The 22605-nt window shown below is 42.2% G+C and overlaps 1 protein-coding gene across 1 annotated transcript; it reads right to left on the bottom strand.

Annotated features, from left to right (window-relative positions):
* Positions 1–390: 390 nt before the first annotated feature.
* Positions 391–19180, bottom strand: HDAC11 (histone deacetylase 11). The gene is made up of 10 exons (XM_084214189.1): positions 18843–19180; positions 18080–18228; positions 15979–16079; positions 12091–12207; positions 10010–10052; positions 9785–9861; positions 8497–8559; positions 6534–6630; positions 3641–3819; positions 391–747 (listed from the first exon to the last, which is right to left on the bottom strand). The coding sequence occupies exons 2-10, from the start codon at positions 18144–18146 to the stop codon at positions 505–507; spliced, it is 987 nt and encodes a 328-aa protein (XP_084070315.1). The 5' UTR covers positions 18147–18228; positions 18843–19180; the 3' UTR covers positions 391–504.
* Between the last annotated feature and the right edge of the window lie 3425 nt (positions 19181–22605).

The raw sequence follows: 22605 nt of genomic DNA on the forward strand, positions 1-22605 counted from the left end.
CAGGAATAAACTATGAATTTACAAACATTCCTTCTGTCTACGGCTTCAAAGCCATAAACAAACTGCCCTGGCTTTTACAGTATTGCACTTCCCTTTAGTGTTAAACTGACAGCTGAAGGCTGCACAGAACTCGTTTTATAACAGTATTTCAATTTAAAAAGCAATAAATAAAATGCAGTATTTAAAAAAAAAAAAAACCACAAAACAGTACCTTTAGTCCCTATTCCTCCCACCTCAGACCATGCTGCACCACCTGAAACAGGTCTGGGACAGTCTTTGGATACCAACTGCATAGTTCTTCCAACATAACAGACCCACCCACCCCCCCACTTCCTTAATCAGAGAAGCAAATTAAGCTTTCTACAGTAATATTAGACACAAAGACAGTACCCTTGAGTGCATATCTCAGTTTTAAAAGATGTGTTGCCTTAGCTCAAGATGAATTCAGCAGTTAGAGTTACTCTGTATTGCCTCTGGGTTATGCGACCAACATTCAGTGACCTGTCACTGCAGTGCCAAGTTGCTGAAGTCCTCGGCACAGTCTCTGACCATCTGATCCAGGCTGGGACTCCCAAGAGCACAGGCTGGCTGCTGCCTGCCCAGGAGCCCCAGGCTGTGCAGGTTGAGGATGGAGTCGGCGATGATGCGCGCCGTCCTCTTCTGGTACCCGCCGGATGTCAGCATCAGCACGGGGACGCCGCGGCTCCGGGCAGCCCTGAACACCACCTCATCCCTCTTCACAATGCCCTGCAAGGTCACCACAAGCAAAAAGGAGGGATAGCAACATGATGCTTCAGTTCTAACCTGTGGTTTATGGATTTAGAGTATTGGATGCTTGCTAAGTGTTTAAGCCTTACAGTTTACAGTAATAATTAAAAATTCATTTAGAAGTCCTGTTAGCTGGTTGCATGCCTAATCATTTAAAAAAAACCCAATTGCACTACCCCCCCAAAACCCCCAGCAAATAAATATCCTTGGCTTGTTTTAGAGAACACAGCAGATAAAAGTTTTTAGTACAAATTCCTACAAGAATTCTGACTCAAAGGCCATAAAGCCTAAAGTGATTGCAAATTTTACACCTATTTCCCAGGTGAGGAATTGAGACTAGGAAAGATTCTCTGAATTCACAAGGCTTTAATTTGGGCTCAACTTGCACAGCACCGTCTGTCAAAAGCTTAGTAACTTTCAAAATGTCACAATCCTACAGAAAAGCCCAAAATTCAAATCAAGTTTTACACATTCACAATCACTTGATGAATCTTCAGTCCCAGTTTCTGCAATAAGAGCCTGTGGTTAATGCTACAAGAATCTACGGCTGAAGGGGAAGTTGCAGAATGTAAGCAATGGTAAATCCATAAAAAGAAAATAAATTCTAAGTATTCTTACTAAGAGAAGGGTACAGAATTGAAAAATAGCAAAGACTGATGACCAAGAGGTGCTGGACTGTCATTGAACCCAGGCAAGAGCAGAGTGTGAGTCTTCTGGGTTTGAAATAAGCACACGAGGGTGACAAATACTTCAGGAATGAGTGAGAACAGAATTAAAATCTACTTTTGTAAAAGCAGAGTTCCAGATACATGCAACTCATTAGAACTCCTCAAAAAAAAAAAAAAAAAAACCAAAACACTTGCAACACAACTGACAACAGCTTACAGTGGACAGCTCAAAACTTAACTGCAAGCTGATGAAGAGAAAAGGCATCACAATGCAATCAAATACAAACACAAAAAATTCAAGCAGCAGCAGCAGAAGTGTTTCAAAATGAACATGCACTGCTCAGGCTGGTTACAGGAAGAGTGGAAGAACATCAGGAAATAACACCCTGCCATTAATTAGACCACAAACAGATGGTAAAGGGAAAGAATAAAACACAAATGTAGCAGGAAAAAAGTATCTTGTAAAACCATCCAAGAATATTGTTCACTGCACAGTCTGACACAGCCCTGGGAAAGAACCAGGAATAACAAATGAACAGTAAGACAAAGGAAACTGAAGAATTCTATTAGAAACAGATCCTTTAAAGGAAGCAACAGTATTACAGAAAGAGCTGTAGGGCCCTGGGGACCCAGCAGAGGATGCATCACTATTATCCCACACCAGAACTGGAAGCAACCCCTGCTCTCAGGAGCCTCACTGCTCCAGCAGCCCCAGGGAGAGTCTGCAGGAGCTGAGGGGAAAACATGGGCTTATTCCCACATTTCTGTGGAAAACAACAGCCTGGCACAGCTCCCACTTCCAAACAAAGGGAAGAGGGACTCAGCTGATGCACCACAGGCTTTTTTACAGCCGCATGAACCAGGAAACCATCACTCAGAGCACTCTGAGAGCCCCATTCTGGGCACAACTAACACTGCAGCAGGAGCTTAAAATACAAATGACATCTTCAGGAGCAGAAGTGGAGCCTGCACTAAGGATCTTTGAAGAGAGGGACTGTGCAGGCACGATGCCTTTCCAGCACTGGGATTTCAAGCCTGCACTCCAGAGACAAGAACCCTGCCCTCAGAGCAGACACTACAGGCTTGAGCTCCCTCCAGCTGTGCAGAGAATTCCTTTCACCCCTCCTCGTGGCCAGGGAAGCTGCTTCGCCTTTCTTCCCCCATCCTCACATTCTGTGACTGCACAGAACCCAGCAAGCTACAGCAACTCATTTTTCTTAGCAGTTAACACTGCTCCTAATCAAAGTGCAGAAATTTGGGGTTTTTTTAGAGGCAAATCCAAAGTATCTCCCTATGACCAAGCTGCCACTTCCCTTGGTTGCCACTGCTCTACCAAACCCCACCTTGCACCTCAGGCCATCTCCTCCCCAAGATCCCAACCAAATCCAAGCCCCTCAGCTCTCCCTTAGTGCAGGAGAACTGAACAGACCAAGAGGTGGCTCAAGAGGGGGTGGCTCAAAGAGGGGAATCTGAGAGCTCACAGATCAAACAAGCACTTTTCTGTATTGATCTGGTGGTCATTAAAGAGACCTAAATGTGTAAGGAGATAGATAGCATGGACAAACTGTCAGAGAAGGAATCACAAAAACTCATGAAGGAAATAAGAGGACTGTAAATTTTTGCTTATTTCAAGAAAAACAGAAAGGTGAAGACTTCTATGAAAATTTACAGAATAAACCAAAATTTGAGTCTGGTAGCAGACTGGGGAAAGTAAATGGTATCTAAAGAAAAAGCTGGTATCTGAAGAAAAAGATCAAGAAAAGGAAAATAACTGTTCATTTGCTGAGAATACACAGCCAGGCTGCAGAAAATTGTTATAACCATGAGGGCAGTTTAAAACAGCTGGGAGTGCTACAGAAGAAATTAGGTGTAAGATACACACTGGGGGCAGGTGGCAAAAGAAATACATTGCAAAATGGGTCATGTGAGGGGGAAAAAAGAACCAAAGAAAGAACAAACCAAGCAGGGAGAATAGAAGTCAGGTGAAGTGTGAAAATATATGTATTTCTCTGGTTACTGTTAGGGTGTTGGCAATCAGTGTATTTTAGACAGAAGATGAATGGTACTGCAACAGGCACCAGAAGAACAAAAATATTCAGAGTCAGGAGAGGGAAGAAGGAAGAGAAGGGTGAAGGGCAGGGGAAATGAGTGTCTGGGACAGGACAGGGCTGCGCTGGGGGCAGTGCTGCTGCAGGCTCACACACCTGGGGGGAGATGGCCAGGCCTCCCAGAGGATCCCCATCCAGAATGTCAGTGCCAGCATTGTAAACAACGATGTCAGGCTGGAATTCATTCAGGGCTCCCTCCACATGGGTCTGCACCTTCTGCAGGTACTCGGTGTCCTCTGTGCCCCACTCCAGTTCCACCTTGCGTTTTATGGCACCTGAGGGACAACAAAGCACTGCTCAATAAACAAAGCTTTGCTTTGGAAGAAAATGCACAATTTAGGTAAGCAAGTGAAAAAAATCACACTTCTGGAAGCTCTCTCAATACATTGCATTTTCACAGAAACATGAATTAAAGAAAATTATTCAACTGCTTGTTTTCTCAGCAAATGTAAAGCACAATGACCTTGAAAAATTCCATTGAAGAGAGAAAATTAGATGCAGGACAAAAAAATATAATCTGAGATGCAAATGGAAAATGTTATTGAAAAACAGCTGATCTGCAAGTCCAGTTACCAATCAGCAGAGAAATCATAAAGAAAATTATTAACTTAAAAGTAACCTAAATAAAGCGTAAGGCAAAGAAAACACTGAACTGCTATTGCAGAGGAAACAGCTGGGGGAAAAACAAGATAAATATCACTGAGAAATTATGAAGATGTTTTATTTTTATCACAACACTCAAAACTTCACAGCAAGGGATCATGAATTTATGTGAACTGCTTTATGAATGTATAACAAGATTCTGCTTTGCCCCAAGCATTTTCAATTTAATGTTCTTACACTGTAATCCTACCAGAAGAGCAAATATCAATTCTTAATTTAAATCAAATTATTTCTAATGCTTCTAATAAAGCAAGAGAAGTAGAAAATGAAGGCTGAGAAGGTAAAGGAAAGAAACCCAAGGTTATGCAGCTGAATTTTGGGTGCTTTTATGGAGGGATGTGTGACTGAATTAATCAAAGCCATGCCAGAGCTGTTCCAAGGCATGACTTCTCCCTCACACTAAATGATGTGGAGTCTCACATCTTAAATATGGATTCAGCCCCCATCAAGTGTGCAAGAATGCCCTCAGCACAGAATGACAACTCCTTTTGTGATTGCTTCCTTTTGTTCTGCTTTTCATCTTTCTTCAGCATCAGTGAAGCTTTTCTTTTTCATCCTGTTATTTTATATTGCATCAACATTAGTTTCAAAGATTTTTGCTTCTTTATGATTTCTCAGAGTTTCAGCCTCTCCTGCTTACTCTTGAGTGAACCAGTCCTATTCCTCATCCCTCCTTCTCCTCCTATGCCTGTGTAATTCCACACTGCTTTGCCCAGCGACTCAATGTGCTTAGGGCTTAGCACTGACAAGGTGAGCTGCTCCCTTTTCTCCCCTCTCTACTGAAGCCCATGGGGCAAAAAATGTGTTGAAGAAGTTCCTGCAATAAAACCTGGGAAAAACAGGCAGGAAGTCCAAGGAGACAGTGATCAACTGGAGTTTACCCTAAGGATTGAAAATCTCATGTTAAAGCCTCTGCCTCCTCTGCAAGGAGATTTCCCCTGGGATCCCATCTCTGCCTGGTCACCTATTGGAAAGAGTTTAAGGGACTTAGCCACAAAAATCCTATTTAGACATTCCTATGCAAAGTGCAAGGAGCTACATATTCACTGCCTCTGGCCCAGCCCTGTGCACATCATCTTTCATCTGCAGAAAAGGAATGCTGGAATTCAGTGTGGTAGTGCAGCTCAGTGCTTCAGACTTGCTAACAAGGACTGACTCTGTTTTGGTCTTAATCCATCTGCTCCAATGCTGCCATGTGATACATGAATAAAAGGATGTTTTTCTTGGGGGAAAACCCCTCATATTTGCTTGCCATTTGTCTGCCTCCAGACATGGTGCGCTTTAAATGGTCATTTTTTAGCTTAAAACCCTGAAGTACCACAAAATTCTTAGTATCTTTACTAGCCAAAAGACAACAGTGAAAGGCACTGCACCTATCTCTTGTCAAGAATCCAAATGAAGTAGTTTTTCAGAACAACAGCATCACTGAAGGAATCCAACAGCAGAACAATTCCCCCAGCAATCCCTGACTCAGTGAACAAATTGAGCTTGTAGTAAGTGACAGTGTAACAGAATCAAAGACCAAATAAACATGGGGCTTTTGCATTCCAATTTAACCATTATCAAAGCCCCACTAATTAATTGTGGCAGGCCACAAGATACAACAGACACAACACAGCAGGGATAAGCAAACCACAACCAAACCAAATCAAGCACCAGCTCTTAACATGGGGATGGCAGGGAAGTCCCCATCCCTGCAGGGATTTTACAGCAGGGATGTGGCATTTAGGGACCTGGTCACTGGTGGCAGTGCTGGAGGAATGGTTGGACTCAACCTCAGAGGGACTTTCCAACTTTAAATTCTATGGTTCTGTTTCAGGACTTGCTTTGCCTCCCACCTTGTACCACATTCAGATGCAAGTCGTTTCCTTCATGCTTATCAAACAAATTCTACTGGCAAGGCAACACCTGAATATGTTATAACTTCACTCTCAAAAAAAGAACATGAAACCTTTTTGCTCACTATCAGCTAATCCTCTCATAAATGTAAAGTAAGGGAAAGATGAAGTTCTAACAACTCTCTTCAAATCAAAGGATTATTCAACTTGCTGCTCCAAGCTCTGGAATGGACTGCCAATAATATCCACTGACACCTCCCCACACCCTGCACTCCAAAATGTCATTCCTGAAGTGAGAGAAAACACTACAGCATAAACACTATCATGGTACATCACAGTGAGCAGTGAAAATGATGTGAAATTTCAAATAATAAAAAAAAGAAATCTAGGTAACAGCGTTGCAAGGAAGCTTAGCAGTAAATAAAGAAGTTAGGTAACAACACAGTAGGTCTGGTACATCAGGGAAGATGAATTTCAGTTATACTCACGTTTAGCAAAACCATCCCCTGGGTAAATATATCTATTGTATGCATCCATAATATAAACCCGAGGATCATCCATAAAGTCTCTCTCATGGCCATTTCCCTGAAGGAAATTTACAGTTAGCTATTCCTAGCATGGCAACACAGAATTAAATACACTGCAAATTCTGGAGTAATTAACATTACAGAGGTTCTAATATTCATAACTCCTGTGTCATTCTCTTATTTATAGTCCTGGAGATTATTTTGAGGTGTGCAGTTTTGGGGGGCTTGAAAGGATCAGTCTGAAGACTGCAGGTATTGCCACAAATAAAATCCTTGTCTCTCTGAAGGCAATTTGCATGGATCTCATTACACATATAAGAAAAATAAGCAAAAATCAGAAGCTAATTGTCCTCAAGAGCATAACAAAAGCAACTGTGACCACCAAACAGATTTATCATCCTCCAAACGTGCAAGAAAAAGTCACTTTCAACTGCTGCAGGAATACTGAGTATTCTTATGTAAGAATTAATGAATAAATAAAGCAGACTACAGCTCTCCTGATAACTCAAGCCTTGGTGAGGTTAGTATTCCCTGGAAATATTACAAACAATAACAACCCAACAGTTTAACACCAGAAATTCCCTACAAAAAATTGTCCTGAATGTGAAGAGGGATGCTCGAGAGGAAACTCAGGTTTGGAATAGTCCCCCCTCCCCATTTCTGAATTTAAATACTATCCTTTTGGCTCTCACTTATTTTCACAAATATATAAATCATTTTACCATAGCAATCACCAAGATAATTTTATTTAAATCAGTGTATCATAAAGGGCCACAGGCCCTCTCCCTAGAATTTCAATTCAAGTATAGACACAGACATTTCCATAGATACAGCTGCTGTAATTCAGTTTTTATGATGACAAATGGCAACTCTATTTATTTCTTCAGCATCTTTGGTCCACAAATAAACAGTTCATGCACACAAGCCTAGGAATACGAAAGCCTCTGGGGGAACCATTTCCTTATGAGAGGTGAAACTCAGCACTGCACTAAGAATTGGAACAGTCACAAGATGAGAGTATCTGCATCCCTAAACAGGATCTGCTGAGCTACTTCAGACACCTCTCACCCCCCAAAGAAAGGAAACAACAGGTGTTTTAATGTGCACACTGAGACTACCAGCACATCTGAAAACCAAAATACATTTCAAGTTTTTCAAAACCAAACCATCCCCACGTAGCACAAAACAAATCCACAGCCTGACAGAGAGGCTGAAGAGAACCACGAACACCAAACATCTTTCTGCTGCACAATCTGTGTGATATCATGGTGATTTTAGGACACATAAGAGAAATGAGAGAAGATTAAAAACTTGCAGCCAGGAGGCTTCCTCAGTGCCACAGAACTGTGTAAAAATGGTTTCTTTACACATAATAAATCACCTGAAATGCCTCAGGTTAGACATCACTTTGGTGCATTAACTGCCTTTCTAAAAATACCATCTCTGGCCTTTCAGGATTTATTTTGCAAATCCCACCAAAGCTGAGATTTGATCTCAGTACCACAGTAAATCACTTCACCAGGTGAAGAGGGATGGATCCTTTACTTCATTAGCCTGAAGCTAGGTTTAAAATTTAACCACTGAAGGTCAAATCCCTCCCCTGCAGAGGCTGCTGCAGTGACCAGGCATTGGGAAGCAGCTGGGATTGTGTCTGGAGAGATCCTTGTTTCTCACGGGAGTGCAAAGCAGCAAGGTTTGTCATGCAGCCACATGATGGAGCTGCAACTCAGGTTAATTTTATTAAACTGGCTTAAGAGCCTTCTGGGCCATAAAATAAGTGAAGAATCAACTCTTCAGAGTTTTTCATCATCTCTGATTAACTTTGTATTCTGTGACTTTATGTTTGTATTAAAAGAAGGTATTTATCACACACTTTTATTTTAAGCAAAACATCCACAGCACTGCATACAGGTAAACTACTCACCTGATGGGCATCCAGATCAATAATTGTGGCTCTAGACACTCCTTGTACTCTCTCAAATAAGAACTGGATATAAAAGCAAGGAAAAACATGGAAAAATTGATGAAGTTAGGTGACAGATTGAACTGGAGGCTCTGAGATTGCACAGTGCATGACTGTTGGAATTTGAATATAGGGCACATCTATGTGTTTCAGTTACCAAATAAACTGAGACATTATTCTCACACATTTAATGTAAACATCTTATTATTTGACATAAAAAGGTAATTTTTTTAAAAATAAAAACCCTTTTCATTTCCACCAGATAAACAAAAGAGGCCACGCCCACCCAGGGATCACAGAGCTGATGGTGACAGCATCCAACTGCAACAGCCTAAAATTCAGTATTTAGGAAAAGCTTCTGTAAGGACTGTATGCCTCAGAGCCACTTTTAGTGACAGAATTAATTTCTTATTCTGTCTGGGAAGAAAAAAATGGTCTTAACTTCTTTGAGTCTTAACTTTGCTGCTAAGTTACCATCTTTAATATAGACATAGTAAAATCCAAAGATTTTGTACAAACTGTCACCCACTATAATTTCTCAATCTGTATTTTAATGGTAGGTGAAAAAAGAACACTGTGGATTACTTTTCTGCAAATTGCCATGTACAGAAATTAGGATGTTATGTCACATGGTGTGCTGCAATCATTACAGCTCTTTAGTGTTTGATTATTACTGATACTTCATAAATATTCTAGTATACAAATATACCATAGCTCATTTGATAAAAATAAGCCCTAATTGCAGAAGGCTCTTACTTCAGCCATTCAACAGCTAAATACCAAATGCATTCATTCCCATTTGGTGACTATTTTGGAGTCACTCACATTTTTATTCATGAATCTGAACCACTCTGAGCCCTGTACGGTGCAGTTTGATTCAGAGAGGGGATTTTTGTCTCAGCATTTGTCTTGACTGTCACCACTGAAATCAATGTGGAATGCTCAGGTTCACCTGCAAGGCCAGGAGAATTATCTCTGAAGACATTAGAAATCCATCTGGTTTGATTTGGAGTGGTTTTTGCAAGACAACATTATCAATGCAATTACAGCAATGCCTATTTACATTGATAGTTCTGACCCCTGCAACTCTTCCCTTCCACTTTACAACTCTCCACATCCCCATTCCTGCCCATCTGGAAATAGCTTCATTTTCTCCTATTAGGATGTAAATTAGTTCTTAGGAATTCACCTGGATTTCTCCTCCATTTGCACAAACAGCAGAAGGCAGTGGTTTAAGAGCAGTTCTTACCTTGATGGCCAGTGTGATGTCAGCATATGCACAAAATCCTCCCCCTTTGTCACTGGAGCAGTGATGGAAACCACCCCCTGAACAGAAAAGTTGAAGGGGTGAAAAGCTACAAACTAAACAAAAGCCAGATACTAAAAACATTGATGGGCTTTGCAAAGAGATGTAAATGAAAACACTCAGATGCTCTTAATACACTATTTAGGGTATCACTAAATTTGTACTCACCCACATTGATGGCCCAGCCTCTATCCACAGCAAGCTTTCCTGCCTTAAAAAAAAAATAATTACAGTTGGAATCCCATCAATGAATGAGGCAACAGTTAATTTCTGTTTCCACCCCAAATCACTCCTGGCATTCCAAAAGGCCCGTGGAATTTTCAGATCTTTTGCCACTGAACCAGATCCTTGAGTATAACCCTTGACAAAAATACCCTCAGCATAAGGAGCTGAAAGACTATTTACTATTCATCTGTATTCCCTTCTCTGGCAGCTGGAAAAGGGAAAGAGCAGTGCTGGGAAGAATAAAAAATGACAAAGAAGCTCCTGATGTCCTTCCTGTTCATGCACTAATAGAGGAATGTAAGCTCAAAATCCTGGAACGCAGATAAACATAAAAAACCACAGATCCAGCTGGGGATGGGACCAGACAAGTGCTCCAGTGTGAAGTGTCCTGGTACTACTACTACTTTTTATAGGATAGAACATGCAGGGTATAGATTCTTATTGCCCTTTTCCCCTCCAGTACAAGAAAACTGTGCCTGTATCTCTCCTTTGAACTCAAGTGACATTCAGGGAGGGGGAAGTATTGTCAGAAAAGAGATACACAAGGCTTAAATGATGGAATTTTAACTGAAAAGCTTGATTATTTTGGCCAGGAAAAGTCATACAAACATTTAAGTGCAGCATTCCTTAACTGGTCTGTTAAAAGTAATATTACTTTAAGATATTCCTAGTTACAAGCAAAAAAAAAAAAAAAAAAAAAAAACAGGGAGAGAATACATTTTAAAATTGATTATTTTTTGTCCGTAGTCATGGAAAGAAAAAATTACACATCATATCCAAAATGAAGTTTGGACAGTTATGAAACCTTTATAACCAATATTTACATTTGAGTGGTTTTAATTCAGTACTAGGACAACTACTGGCATGGTAAACATGATCCTGTTATGATCATGCCAACTTACACAAATTAGATCTTGGGGAAAGATTGCAGTTTCTGAACTATAAAAGCCATTAAGTCCCAGGGAGAACACATTATCTGCAATTTATCACACTTCCTAGGGATTCCTCACCAAAACCCAATCTTCCCATATTGCTAAAATATCATTAAAAAGTAGAGAAACTCAACAGGAATTTTTGTAATAAACAGGCCCATCAGGAATAGCAGAAAATTGCACTTCTGACTTGTACCGTACAAATTTTATTGTCTGATGAATCAAAATTGCTCCGAAAGTACATTCCTATTTCCCCATAATGAAAAAAAAAGGAAAAAAGGTAAAAATAACAGCACACAGCCTCAGGATGAATCCCAAATTGCCCAGGAGTGGCATCTGTGTTTCAGGAGCCATGAGAAAAAACAGACCATTGGTAGGAGGCTCCTCTACCTGAGCACATTTCTAACTGGCCAACACACACCTGGGAGTTAAAGATAGCACAAGCACAGTGAAAAACATCACCAGAGTAGAGAAAAGTATTGCCTAGCTGAAACCAAGCTGAAAGAGGCTTCACACACACTGAGCTCCTGTCAAGAAATATCCAAGGCAGAGCATCAGGAAGCTCTAAACTCTTCCCAAGCTCCCTCTCAGACCACAGCCTTCATTCCTGTGACAATCTTGCAGTGACAGCATGGCTGTAAATGAGAGGAAACTCTGCAGTTCCCTGCTCAGCAGGACTTGCTCTGAGTGACAACCAAATATTTTTAAGCACCTTGAACTACATGAAATTCTTTCTCCCTCCTCCTCCCCATCTCTGCTTTTGCCAGTTCATGCCTACTGAACGAGGCAGCACTTTTGTTACCTGGCCTATCACCACAATCCAACACATCCAAAGACTTACCCAGAATCCAACCAGTTCTTTCAGAATTCAAATCCTTAAATAGCTCTTAAAAAGAGTTGGTTTAACTTTTGTATTTCCCAGCCTAACTCACCTTAGACATCTGGGAGCTGAAATAAACCCTGTTGCTGTATCTGGCAGAGCAGCACTGTCCAAGGCTGACAATCTCAGTTACAGAATCACCACAATTGCCAGATTTACAGTGTTTGATGAGCAAATTTAAACGTGATAAAAGTGCATCAAGAGCACCTTACCATTATTGTTCCTCCTGTCTGGGTTCGTAGAGGTTTCAGAACTTTTCTCTGAACAAGGAAATTGGGAAGAAAGGCAACTGGTGGAATTTCTGTGATTGTAGCCACAACAAATGACCACTGCACAGGGGAAAAAGAGAGTTCCAATTAATGTATTGTGGTTGGATGATGACACTTAGGTCTCTCATTAGTTGTTATTTACTAAAAAGGTGCTCACAGGTCCTTAGGGAGAGTTTTATTATTTTTAGATGGAAGTGACCACACAAGTTCTTATTAGTGACCTCTAAATTAAGTTCATCCTCAAGTTTTTAACTATGAGAATCATCACTTTCCAGATTTTGGTATCAAAATGTATTAAATCAGCAATTTTTCAAGAAGGTGGCATTTCAGAAAATATAATATCCCTCAGATTGGGAGGAAGAATTTAAAATGCCCTTCAGCTACACTTGATATATTGTTCAAAGCTAAAATATCTATTCCTGTGTGGAATCAAAAGGATATACCAAGGAGAAAGCAAACACAAACAAACAGACAACTGAACTAAGAAGTTCAAACACTTAAGCGAACACAGTACAAACTTTAGCATAGAGAACTGATTAAAATTTATTTAGCATATTAAACACTTCTGGAAAATGTTTCAAGGAAACATTTTGTTCAAAAGTCTTCAAGGTTAGAACACAAAATATTTGCAATATGCAAATGCCTTTTTTTTTTTTGCAAACACATTGATTACTTCAAAGAGCTTCCACTAACACTGCTACCAGCGATAACACTGCTAAATATATTTCAAAGCCTAAGTCACAAGCAGGAATATACCTGTCCAACCAGTACTGAAACACTGAGGCACTGAGGATTAGGACTTGGCACCACGTTCTGAGAGTCTGAAGAGATCCTATTTTCTGCAGCATTAGGAACTGTAAGGAGGCTGAGGGCATTGGCTGCCCCATTCCTGAGCTGTTCACAGCTGGCAGCACGCACAGGTGAGCAATTTGAACCAAAGGCAATCACATCCCCATCTCAGGGTCCTCTGATGCTCAAAATAACTTTCCAGTTAGCAATATTTCAATTACCAGGTACTACTGGGTGAGCAAAGGGGTGGCATTGTCCATGATATGCCTATCTATATTTTCCCAACAGTTAATTTCAAAATCTCTCTACTTTTATATTTGCAAGACATTATTCTGTTACCATCTTATCAGCTGTCCATCACAAGGTGCTTTAATTATCTTTTAGTACAGTCAATCTTGATAAAGCCCCTTTGCAAGACATTTCAGCTTTTGAACAAACCCATTATTAAAAACTATATTCAATCCTGTTGTTCTAAAATGGAAATGAAAAGGTCTCATTTGGATAAAAAATAAATTTGACCTCAAATGTAAAGGATAATCACACAGAAAGTTTTAACCAAGTTTAAAGTAAGATTAATGTCAACAGGGAGAAGTGGGAGCAACCATGACTCAAACCAACAATTATGCAGCTGCAGCTTTTTAAGTGGAGGTCAGAAGTCCAGGTGTGGGGGGAGTTTTGGCTCCCAGGCTCGCTGGTCACAGCTGGGGCCATTCCTGCTGCCACTCACTGCCCACACCTGGGCCTGAACTGGGATTAATAATTCCCAACAGAGGGGGGGAATCCCCAACTGGGAGAAAAGTCTGAGGGTTCAAGAAGGCAGCTACAGGTGAAGGAAAATTATTCTCCCCTTAGTAACTGAAAATCTGCGGAATGTTTTATGCTTTTTTCTTCAGTGTGCTGGTTTTGTTATCCAGCATTCACCGCAACAAATTCCCAGACCAGCTTTATCCTCAGCATTTGCATTTCAATGTTTGCTCACCTTTGTTACCATAGAACTTCTCATAAATAAGAAGGGAAAAGCACAGTCAAAAACTGGCTCTAACCTCATTGCCTACCTCCTTCCCAAAGGTCAGAATGCTGACATGCAAGAAATTCACTACTTTATGTAACACTAGAAAAAGACAGCAAATGGAAAAGTACTGCAAGCAAACTACCCACAGTCCAGTCCTTACCCTGGAGATCTAAATTCTTCAGAGGAACAACTGAGGGGGAATTGCCTCAATTCCAAAGGCCAGACTTTGTTGTGAGGACTCAGCAGGGAAACGGGGAGACCCTTCCTGCTCACACAGACCTAATTTCCAGCAGCAGAAGTACCTAATGCACACGTTTTTGTTTCTCTCCTGCCAACGCTCAGCTGGCCTTTCAGCTGCTGCTAAGACACCAATCACCACCTACTCTTGGAAGTGTAGGCAATTTCCTACCAAATTCATGTTCAGATTTTAAATGAACACTCAAGTGATCCATTCTTTTAGGAGACCTGGGCATTCTAAAAAAGGCAAGCAACTCTGTAGTCTATCCAGCTGATCTAATATAAAACTATACCATTTATACTTATTTGTCTGGATTTAAAAGAAAAATACCACAGTAGACTTTGGATAAGGCAATAAAGATCTTTTACAGGACTTTTTCATGTCTAGGACATTATTTTGCTTTTGCAACTAAGCACTTTTATCTTTGCTGCTTGGCAGGAATCTGCTGGTGCAACCAATACAACAGCTTCCAGTTCCTACACTTGCAGGAAATATTCTCTCAAGAAAAAGGGGAGAGGAGACACCCAGTTAATCCCAGGGCTGGTCTTGGCCACAAAACACAAGTTATACAAGTGAAACCATCCCATAGGTACTAAAAATATTATTATGGCATTCCAATCTGAGCTATGCACATTAAACCCAGCTTCAAAGAAGTGATTCAGGAAAAAGAGGTGGGTGGTTCTATGGAATTAAAAGTTCAATATCCAGAATAGCTGCAACAATATCGAATCTAATGATGCATGAAATTGTATGTAACTTCACAGCACAGAATGAAGAAGCGTAAGAGAACTCAGGAAAGCAGTTAAGAGTGAAAAAGTTCACACAAATAAGAGATCATTTATACAGAAAAATAAAACATTCCAGAAATAGCAATCTGAGGACTCTTCCTCTGTGGAAGAGCATGGGTGACTCAAAATAACTTATTTTGAACTATGAAATAGAAGATTTCTTTTTTCTTACAAATCCATTTTCTGCCCTCCAAGCAGAGTTGCCAAGTAAAAGTGATGGGCACCTGCACTCATCTATTACCCAACTCCACCCACTGATGACTGGATAGATTCAGAACCAGAAATCTCACACGCTGTAGAGTTACACTGAAGTTAAACAAACGGATCTTTCCTTTAGAAATATACAAGGAATGTTCTTCCTCCCCCCTGCGGTCCTGTGTGAGCTGGCTCTGGAAACCTTCACAATAGATAATGTGCTTGGTTATGCCCTTACATTGATCTTTCAACTCCCTCCATATTCCACTGATACAGGCAGCGTCTTACTATGAAATGAGTCCTTTCCCCCAACAGACTGACCACAGAACCCCTACACACATGCTCTGTCAAGATTACACAACCCCAAAACCCATAAAGCAATCCCTGCATTAGAAAACATCCAATGAAGTACCCCCATGTTAGTGGTTTCTACTGTAATTTCAATTGCAGAACTGTATTTTATCAGAATACAAGAAAACTTACACTGCTCAACACTAAAACTCTGGCACTAACAAGAACATTACTGACATCTCAGACATTCTAATGCTGCCTATGTTTAATTTCCCTGAAATATCCTTCCAGGCCACCTATTTCATATTGTAGATCCTCTTTCCCCTCTGTAGTGTGAACTGCCCAATATTTCTGTGGTTTTCTTTCAGTATTCTCAGTAACAATGTAATCAGTGTGATCAACAGATACCATTCTATACCTGTATATGGCTGATTTTAAAACAACTGTACAAGACATCCACTGCCTTTGACACACACTCTGGACAGTTTGCTGGAAAAACATATGAGCAGGTACAGCACCTTTAATTTATTAAGGTAGCGCCGGGTGTGAACAACCAAGAGATCTTCATCAGTCGCCTCCCGTGCCTGCACAATCAAGTCATCTGCAATTAGTTTTTCTTCTGCAACAGGAGAGAAATAAAAATTGGCATTGTACAGCACTACTTAGCTCCCCATGTCCCCCCTCCAAACACTCTGCTCAGACCTCGGTGTGGCAACTTCCTCTGTCATGTTTATTACTTTAGGTTGCTCAGAGTTTACAAGTTTTCCAAATACACCCCCTCTGTCACAGGCAGGCTGTTCAGGTAGTGTGTGTTTGAGAAATATTGTGTACCGGAAGTTTTCAGAGTGTGCTAAGATCATGGGAAGTTCTTCTCTGAACTGAAAGGACAGACAGGTAATGACAGAGGATGAACACACACTGGAATCACACAACTCCTCACAGTTTAGGGTCTGGTGTACTGGGGAAATCTTGGTGCTTGTACATCAGATAGCCACTATTATTACAACATGCTTTAATAAATCCTACAGTTTATACTAGGATTTAATCCCCTAAATCACAGAAGAATAAAGTAATAAATCAAAATTCAAAACAAAGTAATGGCTTGGATTTTCATGGAAGCAAATAATCTTAATTAGGATATTTATATTACCCCCTACCTCAATCTAATTTCAAGAAAAAACGAAGAGCAGATATTAATTCTTTCCTTTAGAGACCAAAAGATTATTTTAAAACTTTGTTTTATAAGAGCAAGTTACTCCAAGAATTCAGAATGAGTGCATACGATCACTACAAACAACAATTACAAGGAATCCTGCCGATCTTCCCAGGGAAATTTTGATATTTAATTGCTGCACAGCTGTAGCCTCCTAAGCTTGTATCTCTTCTTTAATTTTAACTTGGAGGAGAAAAAAAACAACTCCGAAAAGCAAGAGATTTTGCTCTGAAGTGTTAGACGAGAACAGCACCTGTGACAACATTTGTTTTGGCAAGCTTCTGTTTCTCCTGACTGAGGCTTGAGGAACAATTCATTCATGCACTGGTGTCAAACAGAGCCAAACTGCTGCCAGCCTCCTCCTCCAGGAGGAAGGGGCTCTGGAAAGATGCTCACTGCTGATCTGCTCAGTGATAAGGCACAGGGGAGGTCAGCTGTTGCCAGGAATTGATACACAGCTATAGCAAACCAAGCGCTCTGGGGCATCCTGGGGCTTCTTCCTCCTTTCAAAGGACAGTAAAACAATTGGGAAAACTAATTTTCTGTGAAAGCCTGAAACACCTGAGAATAGACATGTCACAACAAAAGAGCTGGAGGAAAAGGCTTTACACAGAAGAAACAAGAAGGCAAAAGTTCTGATTAACTAAGAAAACTGTTGTGGAACTCAACACTAAATTATTTAAGGTTGGTAGTGGAAAAAGCCAAAACTCATCTACTAAGAGTGTTAAAATTGTTTGACCTCAGTTAAAAGGATACAAGTCAGCCTGCAGTGGGAAGGGCAATCCTGAACTGCAAAGATCATCAGCTGAAGGAGTCATTAGGACCACATAAAGACAAGAGGCCTTTGGGACAACCAACAGCCTTTGAGCTGGCAAGAGAAAAAGTCCTTTTTTTTTTTTTTACCCCAATGAGGAAGTTTGTGCTTTAAATGAAGATCCTGCCCCTGGTTCTTACATTTGCATCTCCTTAAAGCATTTCTACCTGTATCCCACAAATGGTTTAAACAGCAATAATTAGAAGCATCATAAGAAGCTCTGCCTGTACTAGAAGGACCTCAGAGCTCTTTCCAAACATCATCAGAGCAATAGGATAAGGCTCCTAAGGAATGGACTAAACTGCTACAGCTGCACTTCTCCCTCAGCCAGAGGAGCCCTGTGTGCAGTCCAGGTTGAATAACTAAGTTACACCTGCAGCAAACCATCATTAACACCTGGTGTTTCACCAGCCACAGGAATGCCCCAGCTCCTGCTACACCAGGTGTAGAGGCAGGGAAGCACAAGGCTATAGGAAGCCTTGCACAATGCAATTCAGGTCTGGTAAGCCCAACACAACCCTGTACTAACCATGTAATTTTCTTTAGGTTTTGTGCAAATGTTGGTAAGAGGCACTTTCTTTTATGCTTTTACCTTTCAAGAAATTGATGACTTTCCCCCATTTCCCTGCATCAAAGGGGTGCAGCTTCTCCAGTCCCATGAAGGTGATGTTGTAGTCGGGGGAATACACAATGGGCCAGCATCCCGGCGGGGGGTCCTTGTACAGCTCTGTCCTGTGAGGCCTTGGCAAGCAAACACACACCAGTCACCACTTGAACCAGAACCCAATGAAGGCCCAAATTACAAATTAGTCCTAATACCAACTTTACAGTTCTTAAACATGGTATTTCCAACAGCAGAATTGAAAGATTTGCTTCTTTCCCCTTGTCTTTCCAGGTGTGTCAATCAGCACCTCTACCTTTAAAGGTGCACCCAGTTTGCAAACAACATAACCTTCGTTACCTGCATGACTAGACTCCTATTTTAAATTCTGTATCAAAACACAAACCATGATGCTTCTAAGAACAGAAGCTTGGAAAGATTTCTACGCTCCTTTCCTAGAAAGCAACAAACTATTTTGTGACTGTCTGAGCAAACTAGTAAGCCTTAGGTTTTTATCTGCAGAGCACAGAACCAGAGGACACACTCTTAACTCCAGATGTCACACCTGTAACCTTTAACCAATACTTGCGTTAGCTTCCTCCTACAAATCATTGTATTTTCCCAACACCAGGAAACACAGCAGAGCCACTCACAGCTCTCCTTCACAAACCGTTCACAAACCCAGCAATGTTTATTAAACGCTCTGTGTTTACAAACACACACACCAATTGTTTGTGGACAACTGTGTGCACACCTGGGTCAGCAGGTCAAACCAAGGCTGAGATGGGGTTCTGTGTTCACACTTAGCCTATTCCATCACCTGATGGTTGCCTTCCGTACCCCAAACTCCACCTCACTGAGTCATGCCGAGACCTCTCCTGCTCCCCAAAATGTAAAGTCTGGAAAAGGCTATGCAACATACTGTGCAAGACACAAGGGTCTTTTGTCAGGTGAACAATACAAACAGAAACACCCTTATTTCCAGCCTGAACATGCTCAAAAACACCCCTTCAAAACCCTGTTAGAAGCTAACCAAACGAAACACGAGGACAATGGAGGTTTCTCCCCAGAACCCGCGGCCCGGTGCCTACACACCGCCCACCCTGCGCGCCAGGGCTGCCCGGCCCTTCCCCCGGCCCTCGCCGCCATCCGAGGCGGGCTGTGCGGAAGGTGCTGGGACAGCCCCGGCTCTGACAGCGGGGCCTGCAGCCTCGGCCCTGCGGGGGCTGCAGACAGGGGCATTTCTCCGGAGCCCGGGGGGCTCGCGGCGGGACACCGCCTTCCCAGCGGGACTCCCCGTTCCCAGCGGGACTCCTCCCGCCGGGGCGGGGCTGGGCCGGGCCGTGTCAGACCGGGCCCGCGGGGGCTCCGGGCGCCGCCGCAGCCCCAGCCCCAGCCCGGCCCTGCGGCTCCGCGGCCCCGAGGCCGGGCAGCGCAGGCCGGGCCCTCCCGCCGCTGTCCCCGGTCCCGGTCCTGCTCCCCGTGCCCCGCTGCCGTCCCCCATGCCCGTACTCACATCCCCGCCTCCGCCGGGCCGCGCAGGGAAGGAACGGCCCCGGCTCCGCCCGGCGCGGGGCGGGCGCACGGCAACACGGGCGGGGCCGTGCCGAAGTGTGCTAACGCCGGCTCGTACGGGGGATCGACGGGCTCTGCGCCATGGGCGGTGTTATAGAGCCCAGACGGCGCTGGTCAAGGGAGCCGGGAGATCGCAGGACAAGCCGCTGGTCTGATGTTGGGGGTTATAGAAACGCAGCGTCAAGGGCCTCAAGGCGATTCCGCACCAACGGTACCTTTGGAGAGGAAAATAACGATCCTCGCTGTAAAATAAAGTTAACAGTTCATACCAGTAGGTCCTACTAGGTGTACAGCAAAATGAGGAAAAGGCACACAAGAAAAGAGTTTCAAGTCAAAACCCCATTTCTAAGCATAGTTAATTAATCCTGCTTGAATATATACAAGCATTTCTTACATAGTTGTGCGGCTGAATCAATAATATAATGAAAAATGGTCCATCAATAGGAGCAGTATCTATGAATCCCGGGATAAATGCCCAAAGCACTCTTTTTGCTGGAAGAGTAATGTCTCTTTATGAAGGTCCCTGATAAATGTCTTTTTTCTTAAAATATGCTGGCTTTGGCTTGGCATTCAGTTTTGATGGATGCCTGGGCTTCACCTTGGTATTTATTTAGCAGCAGGAGACTGTTACACCATGAAAACATTCTATCGCTTTGACATTATCTTTTAATTAACGTTTATTTTGTTCTGGTCCTTTGTGTGTTCACCTCAGTATTCCTGCAGCACATTTGCAGCACATTTACTTTTTCTTCCTTGCTCCTGACTTCTTAGTAGTTGGGACTTAATTAGAGTTTGAGTGTTTGGTTAACAAGCTACAAACGTAGCGCGTTAATGTTTTAAGCCCTTCACGGGACTAAATTTCTGCCATGTTCTTATTTCATTTTCATTTGTACTATTATTTAAATTGAAAATCCACTGACAGACTAGTTTCCATGTTTCTTGGATGTCATAAATTGTTTTGGAACACTTCCAGGATGGGGACTCCACCACTGACCCCTTCCAGGAGGAAGTTCTTCCTAATACCCATCTTGGACTTTCCCTTGCACAGCCTGAGGCCGTTCCCTCTCCTCCTGTCCCTGTTCCCTGGAGCAGATCCCGACCTCCCCAGCTGTCCCGTCCTGTCAGGAGTTGTGCAGAGCCAGGAGCTTTCCTGTGAGCCTCCTCTTCTCCAGGCTAAGCCCCCTTCCCAGCTCCCTCTGCCACTCCTGGTGCCTCAAAACCCTTCCACTGCTCCGTTCCCTTCTCTGGACACGCTCCAGCCCCTCAAGGTCCTTCTTATGCTTGTTATAAATAGGAAGTTTGACTAGGCCAATATTCAAGGAACAATCAATTTATTAATTAATTATGGTAAAGTATGAGCAAAACAGAGCTGGGTACAGTGGACGCAGTTTTCCCTCTGAGTGCACACCGATATTTGGGCTTACAGGTATTTATAGGGGTACTCAGAAGCTCTCTCAGCAGTATCTATTTCTACTTGTTTACATCACAATTCTATACACTATTGTGATTTAGTTTTTCTCAGGATGCGTCCCAAAAAGGAGGATCCCCAGATGGTGGTGGCAGCCTCCGAGATGTTGGTCCAGTTTCCGCAAGAACAATGACGAATCCCATCTGGTGAAGTCCAGCTCCCCAGATGTGGGTGCCCCTTGTTATTATAATGACTATAAATCTCACAACAGTGATGTCCAGCTCCCCTTGGTGAAGTTGGAAATCCTTGAGATGATGTCCATCTTCCTTTCTCAAGCTGTTTTTCTCAGTTTTGTTAAGGAGTGAGATAAGCACATTTCCTTTCTATATATTCCAAAGCTATAGTTTCAAGGATACAAACAATATTTTAAAATTATACTTAAAAAGGTTATTATTGCAGCACTCTTTAAGGCCTGACTACAAGCAAAGAGCGACATCCTTAATGCTGTAATTCAAATGCTCCTAAATCAATCCAGGTTAATTGCAAACAAAGGCTAGGTTCAAAGGCCTTCTTCCATGCTTTAATTTCCTCAGTTATTATTGCGATATGGGTGGACACCATGGTCGGTGTCCACCCATATCGCAATCACAAATACACACTTTGCATTTCTGTGCCAGACACAAAACACAGCTTTGTATTTCACATGTTGAGGGCCACTGCAAGAAGTTGTGAAGTTCTCTGATGGTTAAATCCCTTGAACATGATGAATGGTGAAAGAGGATAAGCGATTTTCCCTATCAAGAAACAGTGAAATTATGGGCTAAAGCCAGTGGTAGCAAATTCATGGCACAAAGAAAGTTGAGACTCTCAACTACTGACATAACCTCTGGGTTACCTCCTCCAGATGAAGCAGTGTGATGCCAAATTAACAGTTGATGCAAACTCCCAGAATTACTTCCTTGAAAATTCCCCCTTAGTGCCTGGAGCTGGAATCCCGCAGGAGCCGGGATAACCCCGGTGGATCTGATGAGGCCTGACGTGCAGCTCTCCTCCTCCACTGCACGGAGGCAGCTGAGCTACTTCCAAAGTAGCTCACTCCTCTCTTGTCACGACAGCCTGTCCTCCGTAGAGGAAAAAAAGCCGTGTGTGAATCAGCTCCTTTGGTTCGGCTGTGAGATGCTAATTACGCATCATTAAAGGGCAAGGCACCTTCAAGACTGACATAAAAGCCGTGTCACTAATAGTTTGCTTTCAAATCTCTTTGAGTTTAAGCTTTTGAAAGAGGTAACATCAAGAAATCTGTCGATAAAATCAGGAATGAAACACTTGTAAAGAAACATATAGAAAAGAGATTTTTTAAATTTACACTGGAACTTATTTTCCTACTAAAAATTTTGAAGAGTAACTCATTACATGAATTTCTACAGTAATATAATTGCTGTTTTTCAAACAGGAAATAATATTTTGAGAGAGCATGCTACTTTAATCTCTTTGATCCTGGGCCCTTTGATCTGCCATGGGGTGACACGACTGA

Source organism: Fringilla coelebs, assembly GCF_963513975.1.
Source record: "Fringilla coelebs genome assembly, chromosome: 13".
Lineage (NCBI taxonomy): Eukaryota > Metazoa > Chordata > Aves > Passeriformes > Fringillidae > Fringilla > Fringilla coelebs.